The following is a 19,877-nucleotide window of genomic DNA, read 5'->3' as shown; positions in this document are numbered from 1 at the left end:
CTTCAGCTCCAATAATTTATGGCGTTCCGCAAGGGTACATTTTAGATCCAGTCTTGGTTTCAATCTATATGTTTCCTCTTGGTAGCATCATAAGCAAGCATGCTTAGGGCAGCAGTGTAGTATAATGGGTAAGGAGCTGGTCTGGGCTGATTAGCTAACGCAACCCAGGTGTGTGTGCACTCTCCACCAGCCGGCTCAGTCAAGACCAACGCAGTTCACCGCTGGACTGAATGCCGCACTGCAATAATAATAGTATTTGACTTTGTGATATCCTGTGTACGAAAAAAATGTACTAATTTCAATTTGATCAAATAACATCAACAATCAATTTTGCTTTACTTTCCTTATCACTTTACAGAAACTGTTGGTTTTTGCCACTTTCTTAAATTACAAAAAATAAACACAATTCATATAACAAAATATTGCCAAGAAATGGTAAATTTTACTTATGGAAATAAATCAATTACCATCATGGCAGTTCATGGCACAATTCAAGGTTTGGCACTGTGATGAATACTCTGTCCTACACAAGCACAGACATGCTGCATGGCCCATTCTCATTATGGACTCTTATGCACTAGATGGGCTGTATGCTCGCTTCCTGATTTTATTTAACTTAAGACTCCAGCAGTAGCATTCTGAATGATTTGCAACTGTCCTAATGTGTTTTTAGGAAGCCAAGAGAGAAGTCACGCCTGCTCGTAATGAGTGCATTAGTTTTTTTTTTTTGTTTGTTTTTGTTTTGTTTTTTTGTTTTTTGTTTTTTTGCGTCTCCTCGTGTGAGAACAGGTCTGATTTTAGCTTTGGTTCTCATATAATAAAAGGCAGTTTTGGTTACATTCCGCATATAGGGCTCAAAGCTCAGACCGCTGTCAATGTTAACACCTAGGCTTTTAGCTTGAGTTTTGATGTTCTGTGATAGTGCCTTAAATTGAGTCGTTATTTTCTCCCTGAGTAACCTAGGTAGTCTAAACAGCAATATGTCAGTTTTTCCCTAGCTAACCTGAAGGAAGGCATGCACCACCAAAGCATTAATGTCTGCGATATAGCTGGTATACTCTATCAATGGGGCAAGGAGCATTCATTATATGACAGGCATTTAGCAGATAAGAGGGGTTGCGCAACTTATTTTTTTTCATTCGGCGTGGCAAAGATATATTGTTGAATATCAGAGACATAAAAAATGGAAGCGTATGCATTAAATGCAGCGCGCTATATGTACAAATACATAATTGGAACGGTAATCACGTAGAAAGCTGTCGAACATAAGCGTGCGCCTGAGGATTGCGAGAGGATGCGCGTCTGGCTGCGCTCGCCCTGCCCTGCTTATGCGCAGCTACGCAGCAAACCTTGTGCCACTGATGCTCTCTGTGTTCCACAAGAGTAGCTTTCCAGTCCGTGCGGACAATTCAGAGTGACAAACCTTATCCCAGAGAGTTTGGCCGCGGAAATTAATCCCTTGCTTTCTGCTTTGCGAACACTACTTGTCATATCTTTGCTCTTACCGTTTCTTCTGGAAGTGTTATTTTCACGTTTTTCATAGTGAATGTGAAAAAAAAAACTTCGAAACAATCAGCCCATTTTGTGCCATCAAAGATTTATTCTCACGCAAATGAGGTTCGCCGAAGTTCATAGCAATTTTGTAAATAAACGTATTACATTTATAGCTACTCCTGGCATTATGGAATCGGGTAAGTTACTTTTTCAATTAAATTAATGTTTAACACATGGACTAATATTCTCATCCGCACACTAGTTTATTATAAGTATATCAATCATGTAAATGTACGGATAAATAACGTTGGAGAACCTTGTCTAATTTGGAAATATATAAACCCAATCTATGGTAATGTGTGCGCTATTATATTTCTGTCAACGCTGTTTGAAATGTATGTTTAATTTTGGAAAAAAAATAAATATAAAAACAATTTAAGTGAACAAGTGCAATTAAGACATCACTGGACCTTGAAACGCCATATACCTTAAAGCGTGCGTTATTAAATTATTACCGAATCAATAATAGTGTTGGAGATTCTTAAAGTCTGTTGTATCACGTATACGAATTCCAGGAATTGTTTTAATGTACAATTAAACTGAACGTCTTTTTCCATCAAAGGACGTTATGGTATGCACTTATTGTACGTCCGCCAAATAAATGTAATATAATGTGATGTTATGGGCTACTAAAGTACGTGGGCCAGTAATCCAATAGTCTAATGCCAAATTGTGTACTATTTCAGAAAAAACATTTTCATTACATTCTCAAACAGAAACCAGAAAATAACATTTTTTCAGATGACAGTATTGATGATATTTTTTAAAGACATGTATAGTGATGTGGAACCATGCCCCTGTTGAAAACTCCCATTAAGACCAGCTGGGATTCTAAGACGGTCTGGAATGGTTTACTGTGTTTTAACACTTCCAGCTGGTCATAGTTGGTCTGTGGCTGGACAAAGCTGGTAGAGTAAGCCGGTGGTAAAACTGCTTGATTAGTGACGTGTCGCAGACGTGTCGAAAACGCAGACTAAAGACTCATCTCTTCAGGCTGCAGCTCTCCCCACCCCTCCCTAGCCTATAGTTTAGCTCAATGTACCTAGTTAGGCTAATACGATCACGTTAGTTTTTATTTGGCAGGATTGTTTTTGTCTGATTCTGATTAGGCAAATGTAATTTCAGTGCTAGTTTGTACTTGGCAGCATTGTTTGTTTGTTTGCTGAACAGGTTACTCTACAGGGTTGGAGTCCTGATCTATGTGGTCACTTCTGCCACTACGATCTTTACTTCACTCTAGTATGTTTCTTTTGCACCTCTGCACCTTGAACTAATGCAATTGTTGTACGTCGCTCGGGATAAGAGCGTCTGCTAAATGCCTGTAATGTAATGTAATGAAAACACAGCGTAAACCCACTTGACCAGTTTAGGCTGGTTTGATGGAATCTTCAGCAGGGTTATTTACATATTCTGTGTGCACTGTATTATGAAAGTATGTCTGTTCATCTGTGGCCGTATGTGTATGTACTGATGTGCAAGACATTCTTTCTTTTTTGTTAAATCACTGATTAAATACATTTTTTTGCATCCCAGAAGTGTTTGCCACACATTGTCCAGTCTCTTTGGCAGGCATTATGTTTTTACATGTTTTTCACGGTGTCTTGTATTTAGTCCCTGGTGGCAATCCCAGCTATCATTTTAAGATGGATTCTAGCTTTCACTTGTTTTACAGAAAACCACACCACCATAAACACGTGCAAGAGGAGCCGCACTTTCTGAGGTGGACGAATAATTATTCAAAGAAGCCTTTCATTCATTTCTCACTCATTTTTCTGAATGGCCATCATGGTAATTGGTTTATTTCCATAAGAAGAATTTACAATTTCTTGGCAGTATTTTTTCATACCCAGCCTGTACAGTTAATTTTTTAGGATTTTTTTGTTGTTGCAGAAAGCAGCAAAAACCAACCATGTAATAAGTAAAGCAAAATAGATTTTTGATCATGCTATTTGATCAAAGTAAAATGAATACATTATTAGGACACTCTGGACATCAGAACGTAAAATACTTTTATTACATTTTAGTTAAATGTGGAAACGCTACATACTACTGCATTTGTAATTGTTGACATGTTTAATTGTTACAGGCTGTCACTATATGAAATGATTAAAGTGGATTATTCATTGGAGTTAGGGGTCAGGATTATATACCATCAGTTCATAATGCCCATCTTTAGCAGCATGTAATGTAATTAATAAAATATATTTCTATACATTTTTCACAGAGTATTCAACCAGTACATCTTACTCCAGTGCCTGTAAGATGCAGAAGCAACTTCTTGATCAAGACACTACTTCTCATTACTGCTTTTGCTATTTGTTTTTATTTGTATTTTTGTAGAACTTACAACTGGATGAGCCTAATGGTAATAGCCGTTTAATTTCTTATTGTCAGCTTAGTTTGGAAATGCCACTTTGGCAAACAGAAGTCAGAACATATTAAAACTGTCAGTATCAAAGCTCATGTTAAGAAAACACCCTCACTGAATTTTTAATATTTAAAAATGTGTAGTTAGACTGCCTTTATCAGTAAAATTATGCTATTCAATTCACAAATCTAAAATACACAGGTGGAATAAATATAGCAAACATTCCAGTTCATATACCCAATTAATGTATCGGTTAATAATAATACAGAATAAATGGGCTATACAAAGTATAATGATGCATCTACACGGGTGTTGTTCTTGACTTATGCGATTAACATATGGGCATGCAGTTCTTGGGAAATGCAGCTTCACATAGTTTTTGCAAAACAAATCTGTGATTCCAAATGAGGTGTGGTTGTTTGAGGTGTGGTTGTGTTTTTTTAACAGGACCCAGCTAAAAATCAATTCAGAGAGATGTCTGTGGATGACATAATGCGTTCGGTATGGGACGATCTCCCATCAGACGGCAACTTCAGCTCTATTGAAAGCTCTTCCAGTGGCCAGCACAGTGTGGTCAACCTGGAGCAGCCCGGAGCCCAGTACTGTGTGGGGGACAGCTTGAACGTGCTGGTGAACATGAAGGACCACAGAGGGAACCCAAAGGTGCATGGAGGCGACTTCATCCTGGCCCGAATCCACTCTCCCAATCTCCAGGCTTCTGCATCAGGAGAAGTTACTGACCTGCTCGATGGCTCCTACCGGGTGCGTTTCCGCCTGTTCTGGCCTGGAGACGTACTGGTGTCTGTGCTTCTCATGCACTCCTCAGAGGCTGTTGGGATCCTCAGGAGAATCAGTGCGCACAACTACGATAAGATCATATACACCGGAACCTTCTACAGTGGGAACAAAACTGAGCAATCTCAGTGCGGCATCCGGCTGAAAACAGACAAGCCTCTCTGCGAGTACAGGAAGAAGGAAGACGCGGAGTACTACACCTGCGTCCGACCCAAAACCCTTCCCTGCAGCACCCTGAGGACCATGCGGTCCAGAAATGGCCCAATTTCTAACATGACCAGGGATGAGCGTTTGCTCCTGGGCCGGTAAGGCATGGTTTGTGCACACTGCAAAACTTACAGCAGTGGTTGTCAAACTATCCTGGCAATCCGTGTGTGTGCGCGCTAGTTTTTATTTCAACCACAATCGCAATCTCAGAATTTTAACAAATAGTTTTTAAATAGATGCTTTTCATGTATTGAGCTATTTACCTTCTTAATCCTTTTGTGCACATGCCAAACCTGTTTGGGTTGTTTAAACACACTGATTCTAGGTAAGGTAAGGAAATTTGTATTATCTCCGAGGAGCAATTTGTTGCACAGCCAACACAAACAATTCACACAAAACATAGAATTACGTAATATTATTCAAAAGGCCAATAGCAGGGACAAATGAGTTCTTAAATCTATTGGTCCTGCATCTTGGCAGATTATATCTGCGACCAGATGGATTCTATGCGTGTTCTTGTCTATTTCCATAGTATCCATACTTTACATAAGTTCTACTGACTACAGTTCCAATTTAGATTTAGAATGGCTTTTTTTGAAAGGCATCACTGCTGTGGAACCTTCCTGTTCTGTTTGGGGGAAATTAAAGAAATCTCTAGCTGTACTGGTATTGGAAATAATTTTGAGAAAATGTGCACCAACAGTCCCTTAGTGATCCAATGCTCTTAATCCATTGCTTACCACTTTCCCTGCAGGAAATACACTGGGATAAAAATGAACAGCAGCTTTGGCCCTGTGAAAGTCATCAGTTGTCCTGGTAGGTCACCTTACGTCGGTGGTCGTTTTACAAGTCCAAACTTCCCCGAGTCCTTCATTGTTTTTGTCAGGGATTAGGGGGGTTGGAGCCAGGCGCAGAGTTAAAAAAAAAAAAAAAAAAAACACGAAAGACTCCAAAAGGAAAATTCAAGCAAAGACTTTACTAAATAACAAACGAGGAACAAACAAAAGGCCAAACCAGGCAAAACCATAAACACAAAAAGATTCTTAAGAACTGGAAAAAAAAAAAAAAAAACTGAACACAGACAGGACAGAATACAGGCTGGACAGAATACACACAAGCAGGAATGCAGGCAGAAACAAAGTCAGAAACACACAAGCAGGACCAAAGTGGGCAGAATACATACATTCAGAAACAAACACAAGGAACTAGCACCCAAGTCAAGCGGACAAAGAACTTAAATAGACAGGGGTAACAAGACACAGGTGAACTCAAAGAACAATCAAACCAGAAAAGGGAGGGAATAACAAGACACAGGTGGGAACAATGATAGAATAATTAAAACCAATAATACAATTAACACAGGGAGGGAGAACAAACTGAAACACAAAACTGAAGTGCCGCCATCTGGCGGCCAAAAAGGGAAAAACAGAAAGAGAAAATACAGAACCATGACAGTTTTGGTGGCCTACATAGTCCAGATATCTCAAATTTAGACTCATTGGTCCATAAAACCTTACTTCACAACTCAGGTGTCCAGTGTTTGGTGTACAAATTGAAATTTTCTCTGCTTTTATTTCCTTTTTTTGAACTGTAACTTGTTTGCTGATTGGAAGGAAGATTTAAAAGTGGTAGTAGGCTGCACAAAAGATTCTGATAGCTTTCATATGTTGTAGTTAAGGCTATTCTGTAATGTTCTGTTAAATATACATTTGTTTATGTTTTATGCACTATTGTCATGGGAAGATACAATTTAACCAGAATGCCTGATTGACTACAATTTGATTAAAATGAACAAAATGTTCTTCTCCGAATTTCACTCTACTGTTTGACATACTTTTGGAGGGTACTGCATATATACAATCATCTGATATTGAGACCAAAACAACAATAATGGAAGTACCCAAGGGCTATTTAGGTACCTAGATACTTATCCTCCACTACATTATATATAATGTGGTAAAAGTAAACATCCATAGGTTAGACTGAAGCACAGATCGGATGATTGTGCCTAGTGTGGGGTCTGATTCTGCCAACTCAAAGATTTGTTAATTTACTAGAAGGCCATGATAAGGTAATAAGGGTGCAACATTACAATACTGAAAATTGTTATTATGTCACTCTCGGGACCTGGGAATAGCCAGTTCAAAATCCAGGAATAGTTTTATGTCAGGTTAGAAAAGAGGCAAAGCTAACTTTCTCCAAATCCACAACTTTTATACCTGTACAAACCTGCCTGAATCTTTTCCTTCTCTCTTTCTATATCTTTTTCATTCCTTTAGCAGGGACCCACAGACCGACTGAAAAGTGTGTGGCAGGGTTTGGAATGACGTCCCCTTCACCGAGCGGCTACTTCTTTAAAAACAGATGGTCTTCCTCCTCCTGCCGGACGAGCAACTTCTTCAGTGCGGGCGCCATCAGCAGATGTCTGAAGGGAAGGAACCTGAAACTCATGGGAGACTCCACTGTGCGCCAGTGGCAAGAGACACTCCTTAGAGTGCTAAAAGGTAATGCCAATATACAATGTCAGATACAACATCAGACATGCAAGTATTGCAGTTTGGAAGTTTGGAGAAACAAACGAGAGTGAGAGAGAGCTAGATTTTTTTTGGGGAAAAAAACAAAACATTTCACACCCTCCCCTTAGCTCTCCGTCCAAAGCCCTGCCCTCCAAACACATACAAGCATGCTGCCTGTCATCTGAGTACTGTACAGAGGACAAGAGCGTTGAAAATTCAAATAGGGAGAAACGAAAGATGCATCATGCTCGCGTATGATGTGACGAAGAGGAAGCAAAGCTGACCAAGAACTGGCCCTAAAATTGACACTTGAGGCACGCCACAAAAAATCGGAGCTGAACGTGATACAGTATGTCATCATCAATAGCTATACAAAATTGTCTAACTGAAAGAAGAGATGAAAATAAATGCAGAGAAACAGTAGTGATACAAACGTGTTCTAAGGAGGTCCAGAAAAATGCCAACTGTATCAAAGGGAGCACTGAGATCTAATAAAAACTAAAATAGAGGAATTAACAGCACCAGAGCATTAGTATTTCTGATAAGGTCATGGGCAATTTCAGTGCATTCCATTGAGCAGAAGCTAGACTGGAATTTTTCAAAAAGCTTATTTTTATGCTCATAAGGGTGGTAATTGTTTGGAGCTCACCTTTTCCAGAAACGTGGAGTGAAAGGGCAAAGGGCAGTTGACAAATTGGTCTGAAGTTATATAAACCTGATTACATGTCTTGACAAAGGTCTTCTGAATGAAATGATGATGATATTAAAAGCAAAGAACCATTTATTCTGAACATGTGTTTATCATGACTATAATGACAGACAATACAATAGCCTGTCATAATGTAACATGTAAAGTGTAATATACCCGGAGGTTGTATTAACTTTCCGAACAATGTAATAAACTTCATGAATGGATAATTTAATAACTTTTCAGATGATGTGATGACTTCTTATCGAGTTGTTAAGATTTTATCAAATGGGTAACACATTTGTATGTATAGTGAGAGATCAGCAAATGGAGTGCATAAAGACTAATAGTAATCCTGTATGACATCCTGAGTGACACTATATTTAAAGGGGACACCTGGATTACCTAATGTATTCATTCTTCCTGATGTTTCGCTGTTTCAGGTCTGAAATATGTAAAACCATATGATACTCATTACTATGCCCTGGCTGCGGACCCACAAAGGAACATCACTGTCCAGTGGAAGATGCACGGGCATCCTTTCGTCACTGGCTACAACGTGGTCAAAGATGCCGTGGGGTACGTTGCCAGAGAAGTAGACAGAGTAGCGGTTGGCGACGTGGTGGTCATTGGAGTGGGACAGCATTTTAGGCTCTTCCCCCTGGAGATCTTCGTCCAGAGGCTGATCAACATGCGTAAGGCCATCCTGAGACTCCATGAACGCAGCCCCCAGACCCTCGTCATCATCAAGCTGGAGAACACCAGGGAGTTCACCTCAGAGATGACCCACATGAGTGACTGGTTTGGCCTTGTGCAGAACCTGGCTCAGAGGAAGGTGTTCAGGGACCTGAAGGTGGTGCTGGTAGACGCCTGGGACATGACAACAGCCGCCAACACCTTCGCCATCCACCCTAACAGCATTATTGTTTCCAATGAGATAGCCTTAGCTTTGTCACACCTCTGTAATGATTAATAGAGGTGCTTTCTGAAAGGAACTATATAGCATGGGTTTCCAACTCCATTTCTGTAGAGACTTTGTTTAACAATCAGGGGGGATTGTGTTACTAGGCTTGTGTTACAGTTTTAAAGTTTTTAATTGTGTCTCTAATAGTAATAGTAAATGTTTGATTCTGGGGTGGTTATTAATGCTTATTAATGATTATACAATGACCAATTTAATAAAAATATTTTATGTCAGTTCCAAGGGTGGCAACAGGGTGGTGCGGGGCGGGGCTGGGTTTTGCCAACCCCTAGCCTCAGTCTTGCCCAACCAATCAGAAAATGGGAAAAAGAAAGTCAGCTTTGACATCTAGTCAATTGTAAAATAAATAAATCCAATTTTAATACTAAACTGGCTAGTGCTGACCATACGCAATTTTCACTCATCGTGCAAAAAGCAAAGTCACTCAACAGAGTGCTGTTTTACCTCAGTTTTCATCAGACATGACACTTTTTGCAAAGACATTCAATAACCATAACCTCACCTATTTACTTTCAGTTTTGATTAATATATTTTCATATTTAGGTCTGGGCTATTAAAAGCCTTGATCAAGATACTTGCTACCTAGCAGTTTCTAGTCAGTCACCTAGCGGAGCTACCTGGTAATACTGAGCTCTTTGTGAAAACTAGGGATCGGTACCAGTAATGGATTGATCGATTACATGTCAGATATGTGCCTACTTGATCTTCTGATTTTTTCATAAAGGCTAGGCTACACACGGTACAACTAGGCTATGTGTTGGAACTGGTCTCCATTAATTAATTTACATTACATTACATTACATTACATAACAGGCATTTGGTGGACGCTCTTATCCAGAGCGACATACAAAGTGTATAACCGTAACCAGGGACAAGTGTGTTGACAACCCTAGAAGGAACTACAGTTCCAAGTGCAGGGAGCGACCGCGTAGTTTAACTTGGACCCTGTAGGTTAATCTGATCAACACAAACAAAAGCAGCAGCAAATTTACCGTACAGTGTGTAAAAAAGAAGAGACACATTAAAATAGCGTATATTTCTTCATGTAATATGAACAGAATAAAGCAAAAATATATTTTGAAAAAATGCATGTTTTAATGGCAATTTTGGTGCGCTGTTGCACAAGTGGGATAATGCATGAACAGCTGAGCATTATGCAGTTTGAACGTTCTGCGCTGAGGAAAATTTCCAGAGGCGTCAACTGTAATGGAAACACAAAATATGCAATTCCACTGCAATGGAAATGTAAGGTAAGTATTCCAGCAAATACCCCAAACCCTACAGGCTACCACTGAGTAATGAAAGCATTTTTTCTGGTACCTCGACCAGGTTACCTAACATCAAAATTCGATTTAAGTCAAAATGGTCTCGCAGCATGTTCGTTACCACGGATAGCTAGCAAGCCAACCACTGAATTGTACTAAAAACAGAGGCTAAATAATAAATGTAGTCAAGCTATGACTAGATCAGCTACTCTCTATACCGTCATTCCTGGAAAACTAAACTGACACTGTTGCAAGAATGCTATTGTAACTGGTAGAATGCTTACTCTTACAAATTTCCAATTTATTTATCGAGTCAGACCAACGTGCGTTCATTTAGAAACTGTGAGTGAACTTTTGCAGGTGCTACTTCATATCCTGGCATATATGGAAAAATAATGCAGCCAGAATTGAGTATTCAGCCAAGCCGTTTTATACTGGTTTTGTGAGCATGCAACATTTCTTTGTAGGCCTGTAACATCTGAAGGGAGCTGTGTTCATTGACTTTATCATTCCTGATAAACTGATGTGCGTTGTTATGCGTGGTTGAATTTCCTGTAGAGCGAGTGGCGCTGCCTGACCAAGACGCACCCGAAAAAGATTCCTCATTCTAGGAAACGATTTGGAACGGAGCAAATAAATGTTGATCTATGTGTTACCTGTCATGCAGATGTGCATGCACTTGTGGTTGTGTTGTTTTCTGTCCTCTCTGTCTTCCTTTGCTGTCTTGTTCCCCTTGCTGTCCGTAACTCAGATCCCCTCTCATGATTGGTCCATGCATCTGGGAGCCGTGCCCACTCAGTCTGCCTCATTCCCTTTCCTGATTGGTCCACGCTTCTGGAGTTGTGCTGTCCAATCATTGGCAATCATCTGGTTCCCTGATTGGTCCATCTGGTGTTCTGCTGTCCAATCCCTGGCAACCATCTCCTATATAAAGCCCTACCTATACGGACTTCTTCTCTCATTTTTGGTTCTGTTTAGCAGGGAGAGAGTGTGAGTCTTTTGTGCCTTCCACGCTAAAAGTAGAGTTTATTTATGTTTGTCTTGTCCTTTTGTGCGTTTCCCTGTTTTAGGAAAAAGGACTAGGTAAGCTTGGGGTACCCTTTACATTTTGCACACGTAGAGTTACTTTGTGTTAGCTACATTAGGTTGGAGGTGAGTGCCATCCTAACTTTTGTTTGGGAAGTCAGAGTAGTAGGTTTTGTTTGATGCCTTTTCCTTTGTTAGCTAGATTATTACTCTGTTCAGGTAGTGGGGTTTTGTGTTTTGTTTAGTTCTTTGATTTGGCACCACCTTCGGTTCTTTTCTCTTCTCCCCCCCCCCCCCCCCCTATTTGCACTAGTCACCTGTACACCTTCACTACTGTAAATAAACTCCCTGCACTGAAAAGTCCGGTCAGCTTATTTTTCTTTCTTCACCTGGATAGTTATTGTCCCTCCTTACCTCTAGACCACCATCTGGGACGTAACCTATGAAATAGTTGAAAATCACCATCACAAGTGAAAACCACTATTTGTCCATAGCTTGTGTACTTGCCTTGAGGTATGTACAGATTTCTAATACTTGGGAGGGCAAAATGGAGCTTTAGAATCTTGACAGCAATATGCGCACACGAGCAATACAGTACAATTCTCAGTTTTTTTATTTTTATTTTAAGTTCGCTTCAGTGAAAGTCAAAATCACAGGGACTGAGTCCCAGCTAGTCGTTAAGTTTTCATTGATAGAAATTCTGTGAGACTGTGGTAAGGCGGTTTACAGAAGACTGTTCCTTGTCAGACCTCCCTTTAAACATGTAAATCCCTACAATGCACCAGGACCAGGCAGGCTAACTGGTCGACTCAAACATGTTATAGTCAGCTGTCTGGGACCTTCTGTGAGTGGTTTAACAGCTCGTTGGTGGAGCACTCCAGCGCTTCACATGGAAATCCTGTTATTTGCCCCATTCTTAAGAAAAGTAACCCCGCTTGCAACACTGATTTCCATCTAGCGGCACTGACGTCAGTAGTAATGTAATGTTATGATGTAATAAGTCTTTCAAAACTGCAGGAGGATATAGGCACCTCCATGGATCAGCTTCCATGTGCTTTAAAGATAGAAAGGTGTGTGGATGACCCTGTCTTCCTCACTCTACTGCAATGTGTGCCTTGTCACCATGAGACACACAACACCCAGGCCGGGGTGGTGTTCTTTGACTGCTCGAGGAAATTTAAATACTGTCCAACCCCATCCTATAGGTCGCAGACTATTCAAGTTGAATGTAAACCCACACGTGATACTGTAGTCTATGCCTTTATGAACAGGCAGAAAACATGTGATATTCAATGGCCATTGCAGGTCTGTCAAAACCTCCTCAACAGTAAGTCCCCAGGGCTCTGTGATATCGATATCCCCAGTGCTGTTCACATTGTACACAGACGACTGCAGGGGCACTGAACTAGATGTGCTCTTCTTTAAATACTCTATTTATACTGTAATTCTGGATGTATCAAACTTGCATATGCAGCTCCAGTCTGTGGTAGCCACTTCTGCTGGCTGCTGTGAGGACAATCACCTCAACCTCAACGCTTCAAAGACGAAGGAGACGGTCACAGACCTCCGACACACTCCTACCAGCCCTATAGCTCTGACTGGATGGACTGAGTGGGCAGAGGAGTACCTGTACCTTGGTACATTACATTACATTACATTACAGGCATTTAGCAGATGCTCTTATCCAGAGCGACTTACACAACTTTTTTTACATAGCACTTTACATTGTATCCATTTATACAGCTGGATATATACTGAAGCAATGCAGGTTAAGTACCTTGCTCAAGGGTACAACGGCAGTGTCCTTACCCGGGAATCGAACCTGCGACCTTTCGGTTACAAGCGCAGTTCCTTACCCACTGTGCCACACTCCGCCCAGTACCATGGTACCATAATAGACTTCAAGCTCGCATTTAAGATTAATGCTGAACAGATCTGCACAAAATGTCAACAGGCGCTTTTTCTTCTTGAGAAAACTGAGAAGCCTGCAGGCATGTAAGTCCTAATCGACAGGCTTTTTACAGCTGCTTTATTGAATCTGTTCTCAAATTCGGTATCCACGGTTGGTTTGGTTCCCTGATTTGGGGTGAACCTGAGCCCACTTCAATATTCTTACTCGAAAAAGCAGAAAGATCGTTGGCCAAGACCATCTCTGAAAAACAGGCCAGAAAAAATGGAGAACAAGTCGCACAGGACCCCGCAACACCAAATCTATGCGGAGTATAAACTTCTGCCCTCGGGGGTAATTCCGCCCCGCAACTGAAGACCACTTTTGTCCCTACACCTGAATAACACCAACAATGGAATATTATGTTCTTTTGAAACCTCGTGACGAACTTCTTGCCTTGTGAGGAACTTCTTGCGTAACGAGGCAGAAACATTCAACGCAATCATTCAACACAAAGTTAAAAAAAATAAAATATATATATATATATATATATATTTATATTTTAAAACTTTGTGTTGCATGATTGCGTTGAATGTTTCTGCCTCGTTACGCAAGAAGTTCCTCACAAGGCAAATAATATTTTGCCTTGCACTGAATACGCACACCGATGATGAGTGAACAGATATGCCCAAGCATAGAAAGATTAGGGCAACAATTGTCAGAGGAAAAAAAACGACTGGTGTGAAGAATCTTACATGCATGAATGCAGGGCACACACAAAGTACATACACATAAAACATGGTTCCACATCACTATTCGTGTCTTTAAAAATATCATCAATTCTACCATTCGAAACAAAAATGATTATTTTTCGTTTTGCATGCTTGAGACGAATTAAAAAAGTTTTTTAATAGAGTACGATTTGGCATTAAACTGTCGGATTACTTAGCCCTACTTACTGACGCCCACTTACTTATGTAGCGTATAATTTCAGTTTCATTGTAAATTAAAATAATTCCTGGAATTCTTACTTCCCGATATAACGGACTTTAAGAATTTCCAACACAGTTCTTGATTCGGTAATAATTTACGCTTTAATGTAGCCTATAGGCCATGGAAATCCGGTATTGAACAGTAATGTCTTAATTTCACTTGTTCTGTTTAATTTTAATCGGTTTTCACTGCTCAACTCTAAAATTAAAACATAACCAACGTTTCGAACACAGTGTTCGCAGGAACATGATAGCGCGCACATTACCATTGACTGCGATCAAACATCTCCAAAGCTGATAATAATCTATTTATTTATCCATACGCATTTTGTATAGACGACTGGGAGACTCATAATGAACTCCTGTGGAATTATTAGTTAATATTTAACGGATTAATTGTTTTCATTGAAAAAGTAACTTACCCGTTATCACAATGGCAGTAGGTATAAATGTAATACTTAAAAACCGCTGTGGACAATGTTGTGAGGAACCTCATGGAGTGATGATAAATCTTTGACGGCACAAAATGCACCGATTATTTTGCGGACCTTTTCTTTATTTTTCACCTATTGTATTAAAACCGCGCAAAGAATACTTCCAAAAGAAAGAGTAAAAGAAAATATATGACAAGCGGTGTTCGCAGAGCAGAAAGCGACAGATTAAACTCTCTGGTTAAGGTCTTCTGCTTGCCGAGCGTGGCTCCTGAACCGAGTGGAACACAGAGAGCATCATTAGCACAGAGGACCGGAGATTGCCATTCTCCGTGGATTTAGCAAACTCAAGTGGTTACTCGAGGTATTGCAGTTTAGTAAGCCTCTGGTTCCAAAAAAACCAATCACCCCATTGAAGGCCATTCAAAACTACGAATTTATCCAGAAATACCCTGGCCAAATTAATTTATTTTAGACAGAACTTTTAAAATCTAATTTCTAATAAACACTAATTTCTTCACTAATTACTCTCCAGGCAACTATTTTATTTCTGAGTCCCACAGAATATATAAAATTTATTTAATTCCAGTTTGCTCCTCATGGTTTTACAGTGTTTCATAGTGCGCACAAGTGCTTAAACGTGCACACCCTGGCATGAACGGGTATGAGGCTGTGATTGACTCATCCTGAGAGAGTTGCCAGGACAGAAATGGACTGCATTTATATAGCACTTTTACCCAAAGCGCTTTACAATTTGACGCCTCTCATTCTCCCATTCACACACACACCAACAGTGAAAGTCTGCCATGCAAGGTTGGGAGCAATTTGGGGTTAAGCGTTAGCCTACTCTGACACATCTGTTCTGTTCTGTGTGGACAACATAGCTCAGGAGGTAAGAGCGGTCACCTTGACCTAGGATTACATTAATTCACCGTCATTGTTTAGATTGCATTTTTATTGTGAGATTACAACTATTACTATAAAATGCTATTATGCTGATTCTTCCATATTATTATTTTGACAACATTGTTATTTTGACATTTCTACTGATAGCCAGCTGTGATAAAAAATGTTATTAGTTGTAGTATTTATGTCTTTTCCTAATGATGCCTTAATCAACACCATAGCATCTTTTCTAAAATAATTTTAAAGCAAATTAAATATATTCAGCTAGTCTCATTATTTATTTATGTTTGATATATATGTATGCAAAAGACTTATTTATCCACAGATTTTATGCAATTTTGCACGTTATCTATTTATTTGACATTTTTTGGCTACCCTCACAGTTCAAATCATGAAAATTTGCTTGTGAGCTGTGACAGTATGGCAAGCCTTTTTAGCTTTAATTCATTTCTAGAGGATATCACAAATTCAATTCTAACTAGTTAGAATGCAAGTTCTTGATATCAGAAATTCAGTTGTAACTAGTTATAATTCAAGCGCTTTCCCCATTCATTTCAATGGGACCTTTCATTTTTGATTTCAAGAATTTAATTTTAACTAGTTAAAATAGGAATTCTTGATATTATGAATTGTATTTTAACTTTTTGCAGAACATACATACGTAGTTGTTTGTAGCCTATGTGGCTAGATAGAGAACAGGGCGAGGTAACATGAATGTACAAACGTGGCGTTTGCTGATAAGAAGGTTTTGTACGGTAGCCAAGTGAAGAAATATAGTTCGTAGAAATGGCACAGCGGTGAACTGGTGTAACTTTTTAATAAAAGGAATACATTTGCCGTCATGAAATGCATATGGGTGGCCGTGAGTGAGTTTTGGTAAAGGAAATATAACCGTAAGAAAACGTTTGTATAAAAGAGGAAATGGTCTGCCTGAGGGCGAGTCGTGATTCAAGCCTTAAACCGGAGGTTTACCAGTCTGTGACTTCGTTAGTGCAGCACCATGCCATAGCTATGCAATGCGTGAAATATCATTAGCAAACCTGCCGGTGGTTTTAAAGATCACAGGCCAGTAAACACAGATTAGCTCCCGTTGAATCCATATGGCTTAGCAATATTGTAGCTGGTTAATAACTGAACGGTGAACGGCAGGTAGATATGGTGCAAAAGCAATAATTGATAAGTAGTAGACAATTATTAGTGAGGGTTGAAGCAGGTTAAAGAAACGTGTTCCAAGCTGGGCTTGAACCTACGACCCCGTGTTCTCAAGACTGTAACCTTGCCCACTAGGCCACAGGCGGACTAGCTATTTACCCTGCAAATGTTTCAGAGTAGAAAGGTATCGGTATTTTGCGTGTGTATGCGCGTTTTTGATTGGGTCGTGTAGGTGAAGATTTGGCTGGTGTCAGTGAAATGTCCAATGGGGAGACATGTTGTTAGTGGGAAAGGCGGCAGGAAAAATAAGAATGAGAAGAAGAAAGAGAAGAAGAAAGAGAAGAAGAAGGAGAAAACGCAAAATCCCCTTAGTTTGGGGCTTTATTGTGTGGAAATGTGAAGTTGTTTATGAGTTCTGTTTGTTGAAATGGGGTCAGAATGTACAGAATTTAATGTTTTTAAGGGCTGAGTGTCTGTGGCTGTTGTGGTTATTTCTGTGGGGAACCCTGAAAAGTGCCAAACTCTCGGTGCTGTATAGGTATGGGGGCATGCCCCCGCCAAGGCGTAACTTGGCGGGATGGCATACCTGCCATCCCAATACTCTTCGGTGGGCGTTTCCATTTCTGTCACGAACGGCTTTCCCTGCAGGGTTAGGCTTCCGTATTGTATTGGGTCTATTCACTCAAAGCGTAAAAGTTAGTGAAAACAGTGTATTCGAAAATAGCAGTTCCTTGAATTCGTTCGAAAATATGCGTAAACCACATGGAGGAACACAACGTCGCACCATTACAAGACTTAATTTAACACATGCATTGTTGTCCTTTCTCTCTCTCTAACTCCCTGTGGATAAAATATTCATGTTATTTAAGTAAACTAGCCTGCATATGATCTAAACATAAAATAAAAAATAAGACTGCACAAAAGTAAAGGCCACATGAGATAACTAAATGTAGGCCATATAAGTCAAATAAATAGCACAACTGTTTGAGAAATGCCCTATCGATTTTTTTCCCCTTCCCTTTCAAAAAAAAAAAAAAACTGTCACAGAAAAAATTCCACAGAACCGGCCGCTTTCCCCTCTCTGCTTTTGGATCTGGGGTCGCTTTTGCAGCTGCCGCCGCTGTGGTTACGGCTCGCGAGCTTCTCGTACTTCTCTTTGTAGAGGTCCCTCTCCTTGGACAGGCGAGTGGCCTCGTGCTTCAGCTGATCCACCTGGCCCTGAAGCGTGCACCTCTCGCTCTCCAGCACGTGCCGCTGCTGCACGCGCTTGAACCGGCACGACTGCGCGTAGCCCCGGTTCTTCAGGGTCCTGCGCTTCTGCTTGAGGCGCATGACCTCCTCCTTGGGGAAGCCGCGCAACTGCCGGTTGAGCTCGCGCACGGACATTCTGACCAGCTGTTCGTCCGAAAGACGGCCCTCCAGCCGGGTGTGATGGCGATGGGCCGGTTGTTGGTGCCAGTTGGCGGTCACTGATAAGTCTTCCCCTGCGCACTGGTGTCCGCGGAAACCCTCATACGATGGGTGGTGCGAGTTGGCGATGAGTGCTTCCACAGCGTCTTCCGGCGTCAGCTGGAGAGTCTCTGGGTTGAGATGGCGCTGGTAGCTGGGAAACCAGCAGAAGTCCTCCAGCTGCGCCTTTCTCGGAGAGTTGTGGCTGCTTTTGTCAGCGCTGCCGGTGCCGTTACGGTGGTTCTTGTTTAACGGACCTCCGGGACTTGTAGAACACAGGCTGCATGGCGAGGACGGCACAGAGGAGCGCGGGGTGGAGGATAGCGAGCCGTTCGGCGGATGGTGGCAGTACCTCTCCGCTTCCGTCGGCTCCTTTTTAACCTCGAACTTCATGAGGTCGAAGTCATTGACGTAGTCGGTGGCCAGGGGACTGTTAGGCACGTCGGCGCTCATGGCGAAGTCGGTGGCCATATCAGCCCATGCGAGTAACACCGGTCCGCACAGCTCTAAGAAAAGGAATACAAAACAATCTTTATCGAGCGCCCTTTTTTACTAAAGAGGACTGCACACTCGGGAGAAACGTTCTGAAGCAGCGGTGCGCCTAAAGCAACTTCTATTAATAGCCGTTCTGAGGCACTTACGCGCGTAGCCTAAACGTACTTGTTATCCAGATCGACCCGTCTCTGTTTCCTTGTTGACAACTTATTCTGGGTCGAATGCGCGCTTTAATTGCATGCGTTAATAGAGCTGGAAACCAGAGACCGCGCAATTCCTGGCTCGTCCTCGTTTCACCCTGGTTCTGGAGCCCCGGTGATTCACGGTCTCTGTTCAAAACGCAGGTCGGCGTCCCTCAGTGTTCTGGTTGCTCCCTCTGTGTTCTTGTGCGCAACATCTACCTCCATGCATGTCGGCAAAATTACAATAAAACAGTAAATGGTGAAACAAATGAAATGTCCAATCGGGACCGTCCATGCGCGCCTAATAAGCTCTCTCTTTATTTATCAACAGCGCACGTTTAGGTCAGGGTCTGTGGCGATAAAGTATTGCTTAAAACGAGATCACTTTCCGCTTCGTGGCAGCGGTCCGACAACTGAAATTTCTTGGCGCTGCAGGGCGCAAACTTTGGCCAGTGCGCTGCCTTGCAGAGGTTTCGTCTTCTTCCTTCATATCCACGGCTGTGACGGCGTGTTGAAGCCAGTCAAAAGGTTGACAGTGACACAGCGGCGTTCTGAAGCTGCAGTCCCTCACTGGGGAACCCGCCGAAGATATACGCACAGGCAAACCCTACAGGCGTAGTGCGGGACAGCCGTTTGAGCTCAGAGGCTTCGTCGCGCCCTCCAGTGGCTCACACTGTGCAATGACACGGGAAGAAAAGCCAAAGTCCGGCTACCGCCTGTGATCTGGCATTTGGCCCCCCAGTCAAGAGATTATCCAGCACTGTCGGAACACTCAAATGATCTGTCCTTCCACTGCTAGTCGAGGCGAGACACTACATGTGTCAAATTTAAAATGCCCAATAAAATACCAATATTGTCTGTCTGTATGTATGTATGTATGTATGTATGTTTATACATATATGTATGTATACACACATATGAGCACAGATTGAACATCCGTATGAGTGAAAGTATGTGTATTTTGTTATCAAAAATGAACCC

The 19,877-nt window shown here is 41.3% G+C and overlaps 3 protein-coding genes across 4 annotated transcripts; 2 read left to right on the top strand and 1 right to left on the bottom strand.

Annotated features, from left to right (window-relative positions):
- The first annotated feature begins 3,280 nt into the window (after nucleotides 1-3,280).
- On the top strand, nucleotides 3,281-4,989 carry LOC118233454 (NXPE family member 2-like). The gene is made up of 4 exons (XM_035429242.1): nucleotides 3,281-3,342; nucleotides 3,779-3,919; nucleotides 4,370-4,921; nucleotides 4,972-4,989. The coding sequence occupies exons 1-4, from the start codon at nucleotides 3,331-3,333 to the stop codon at nucleotides 4,987-4,989; spliced, it is 723 nt and encodes a 240-aa protein (XP_035285133.1). The 5' UTR covers nucleotides 3,281-3,330.
- LOC118233987 (NXPE family member 2-like) lies at nucleotides 4,986-9,337 on the top strand. Its single transcript, XM_035430212.1, has 4 exons — nucleotides 4,986-5,022; nucleotides 5,679-5,740; nucleotides 7,204-7,428; nucleotides 8,572-9,337. The coding sequence occupies exons 1-4, from the start codon at nucleotides 4,991-4,993 to the stop codon at nucleotides 9,099-9,101; spliced, it is 849 nt and encodes a 282-aa protein (XP_035286103.1). The 5' UTR covers nucleotides 4,986-4,990; the 3' UTR covers nucleotides 9,102-9,337.
- Nucleotides 9,338-17,291: 7,954 nt separating this feature from the next.
- LOC118233986 (transcription factor MafAa-like) lies at nucleotides 17,292-19,726 on the bottom strand. Of its 2 annotated transcripts, none has more exons than XM_035430210.1 (2): nucleotides 18,861-19,726; nucleotides 17,292-18,725 (listed from the first exon to the last, which is right to left on the bottom strand). In XM_035430210.1, exon 2 carries the CDS (start codon nucleotides 18,688-18,690, stop codon nucleotides 17,812-17,814), a length of 879 nt encoding a protein of 292 aa, XP_035286101.1. In that variant the 5' UTR covers nucleotides 18,691-18,725; nucleotides 18,861-19,726; the 3' UTR covers nucleotides 17,292-17,811. The 2 variants fall into 2 exon arrangements, with proteins under 2 accessions (XP_035286101.1, XP_035286100.1); XM_035430209.1 differs by having other exon boundaries at nucleotides 18,880-19,726.
- Nucleotides 19,727-19,877: the final 151 nt, after the last annotated feature.

Source organism: Anguilla anguilla, chromosome 8 (assembly GCF_013347855.1).
Source record: "Anguilla anguilla isolate fAngAng1 chromosome 8, fAngAng1.pri, whole genome shotgun sequence".
NCBI lineage: Eukaryota > Metazoa > Chordata > Actinopteri > Anguilliformes > Anguillidae > Anguilla > Anguilla anguilla.
The sequence above is the reverse complement of the archived record's forward strand: the minus strand, read 5'-3'. Positions and strand labels throughout refer to the sequence as shown.

What these genes read in the sequence shown, in the direction of transcription:
- LOC118233986 (XM_035430210.1), bottom strand. Translation starts at nt 18,690, where the DNA reads ATGGCCACCGACTTCGCCATGAGCGCCGACGTGCCTAACAGTCCCCTG.
- LOC118233454 (XM_035429242.1), top strand. An exon ending in ACAACTGGATGAGCCTAATG is followed by an intron (nt 3,920 to 4,369) that starts GTAATAGCCGTT and finishes TTTTTTTAACAG; the next exon opens with GACCCAGCTAAAAATCAATT.
- LOC118233987 (XM_035430212.1), top strand. Translation starts at nt 4,991, where the DNA reads ATGACCAGGGATGAGCGTTTGCTCCTGGGCCG. An exon ending in GAAAGTCATCAGTTGTCCTG is followed by an intron (nt 5,741 to 7,203) that starts GTAGGTCACCTT and finishes TCATTCCTTTAG; the next exon opens with CAGGGACCCACAGACCGACT. An exon ending in ACTCCTTAGAGTGCTAAAAG is followed by an intron (nt 7,429 to 8,571) that starts GTAATGCCAATA and finishes TCGCTGTTTCAG; the next exon opens with GTCTGAAATATGTAAAACCA.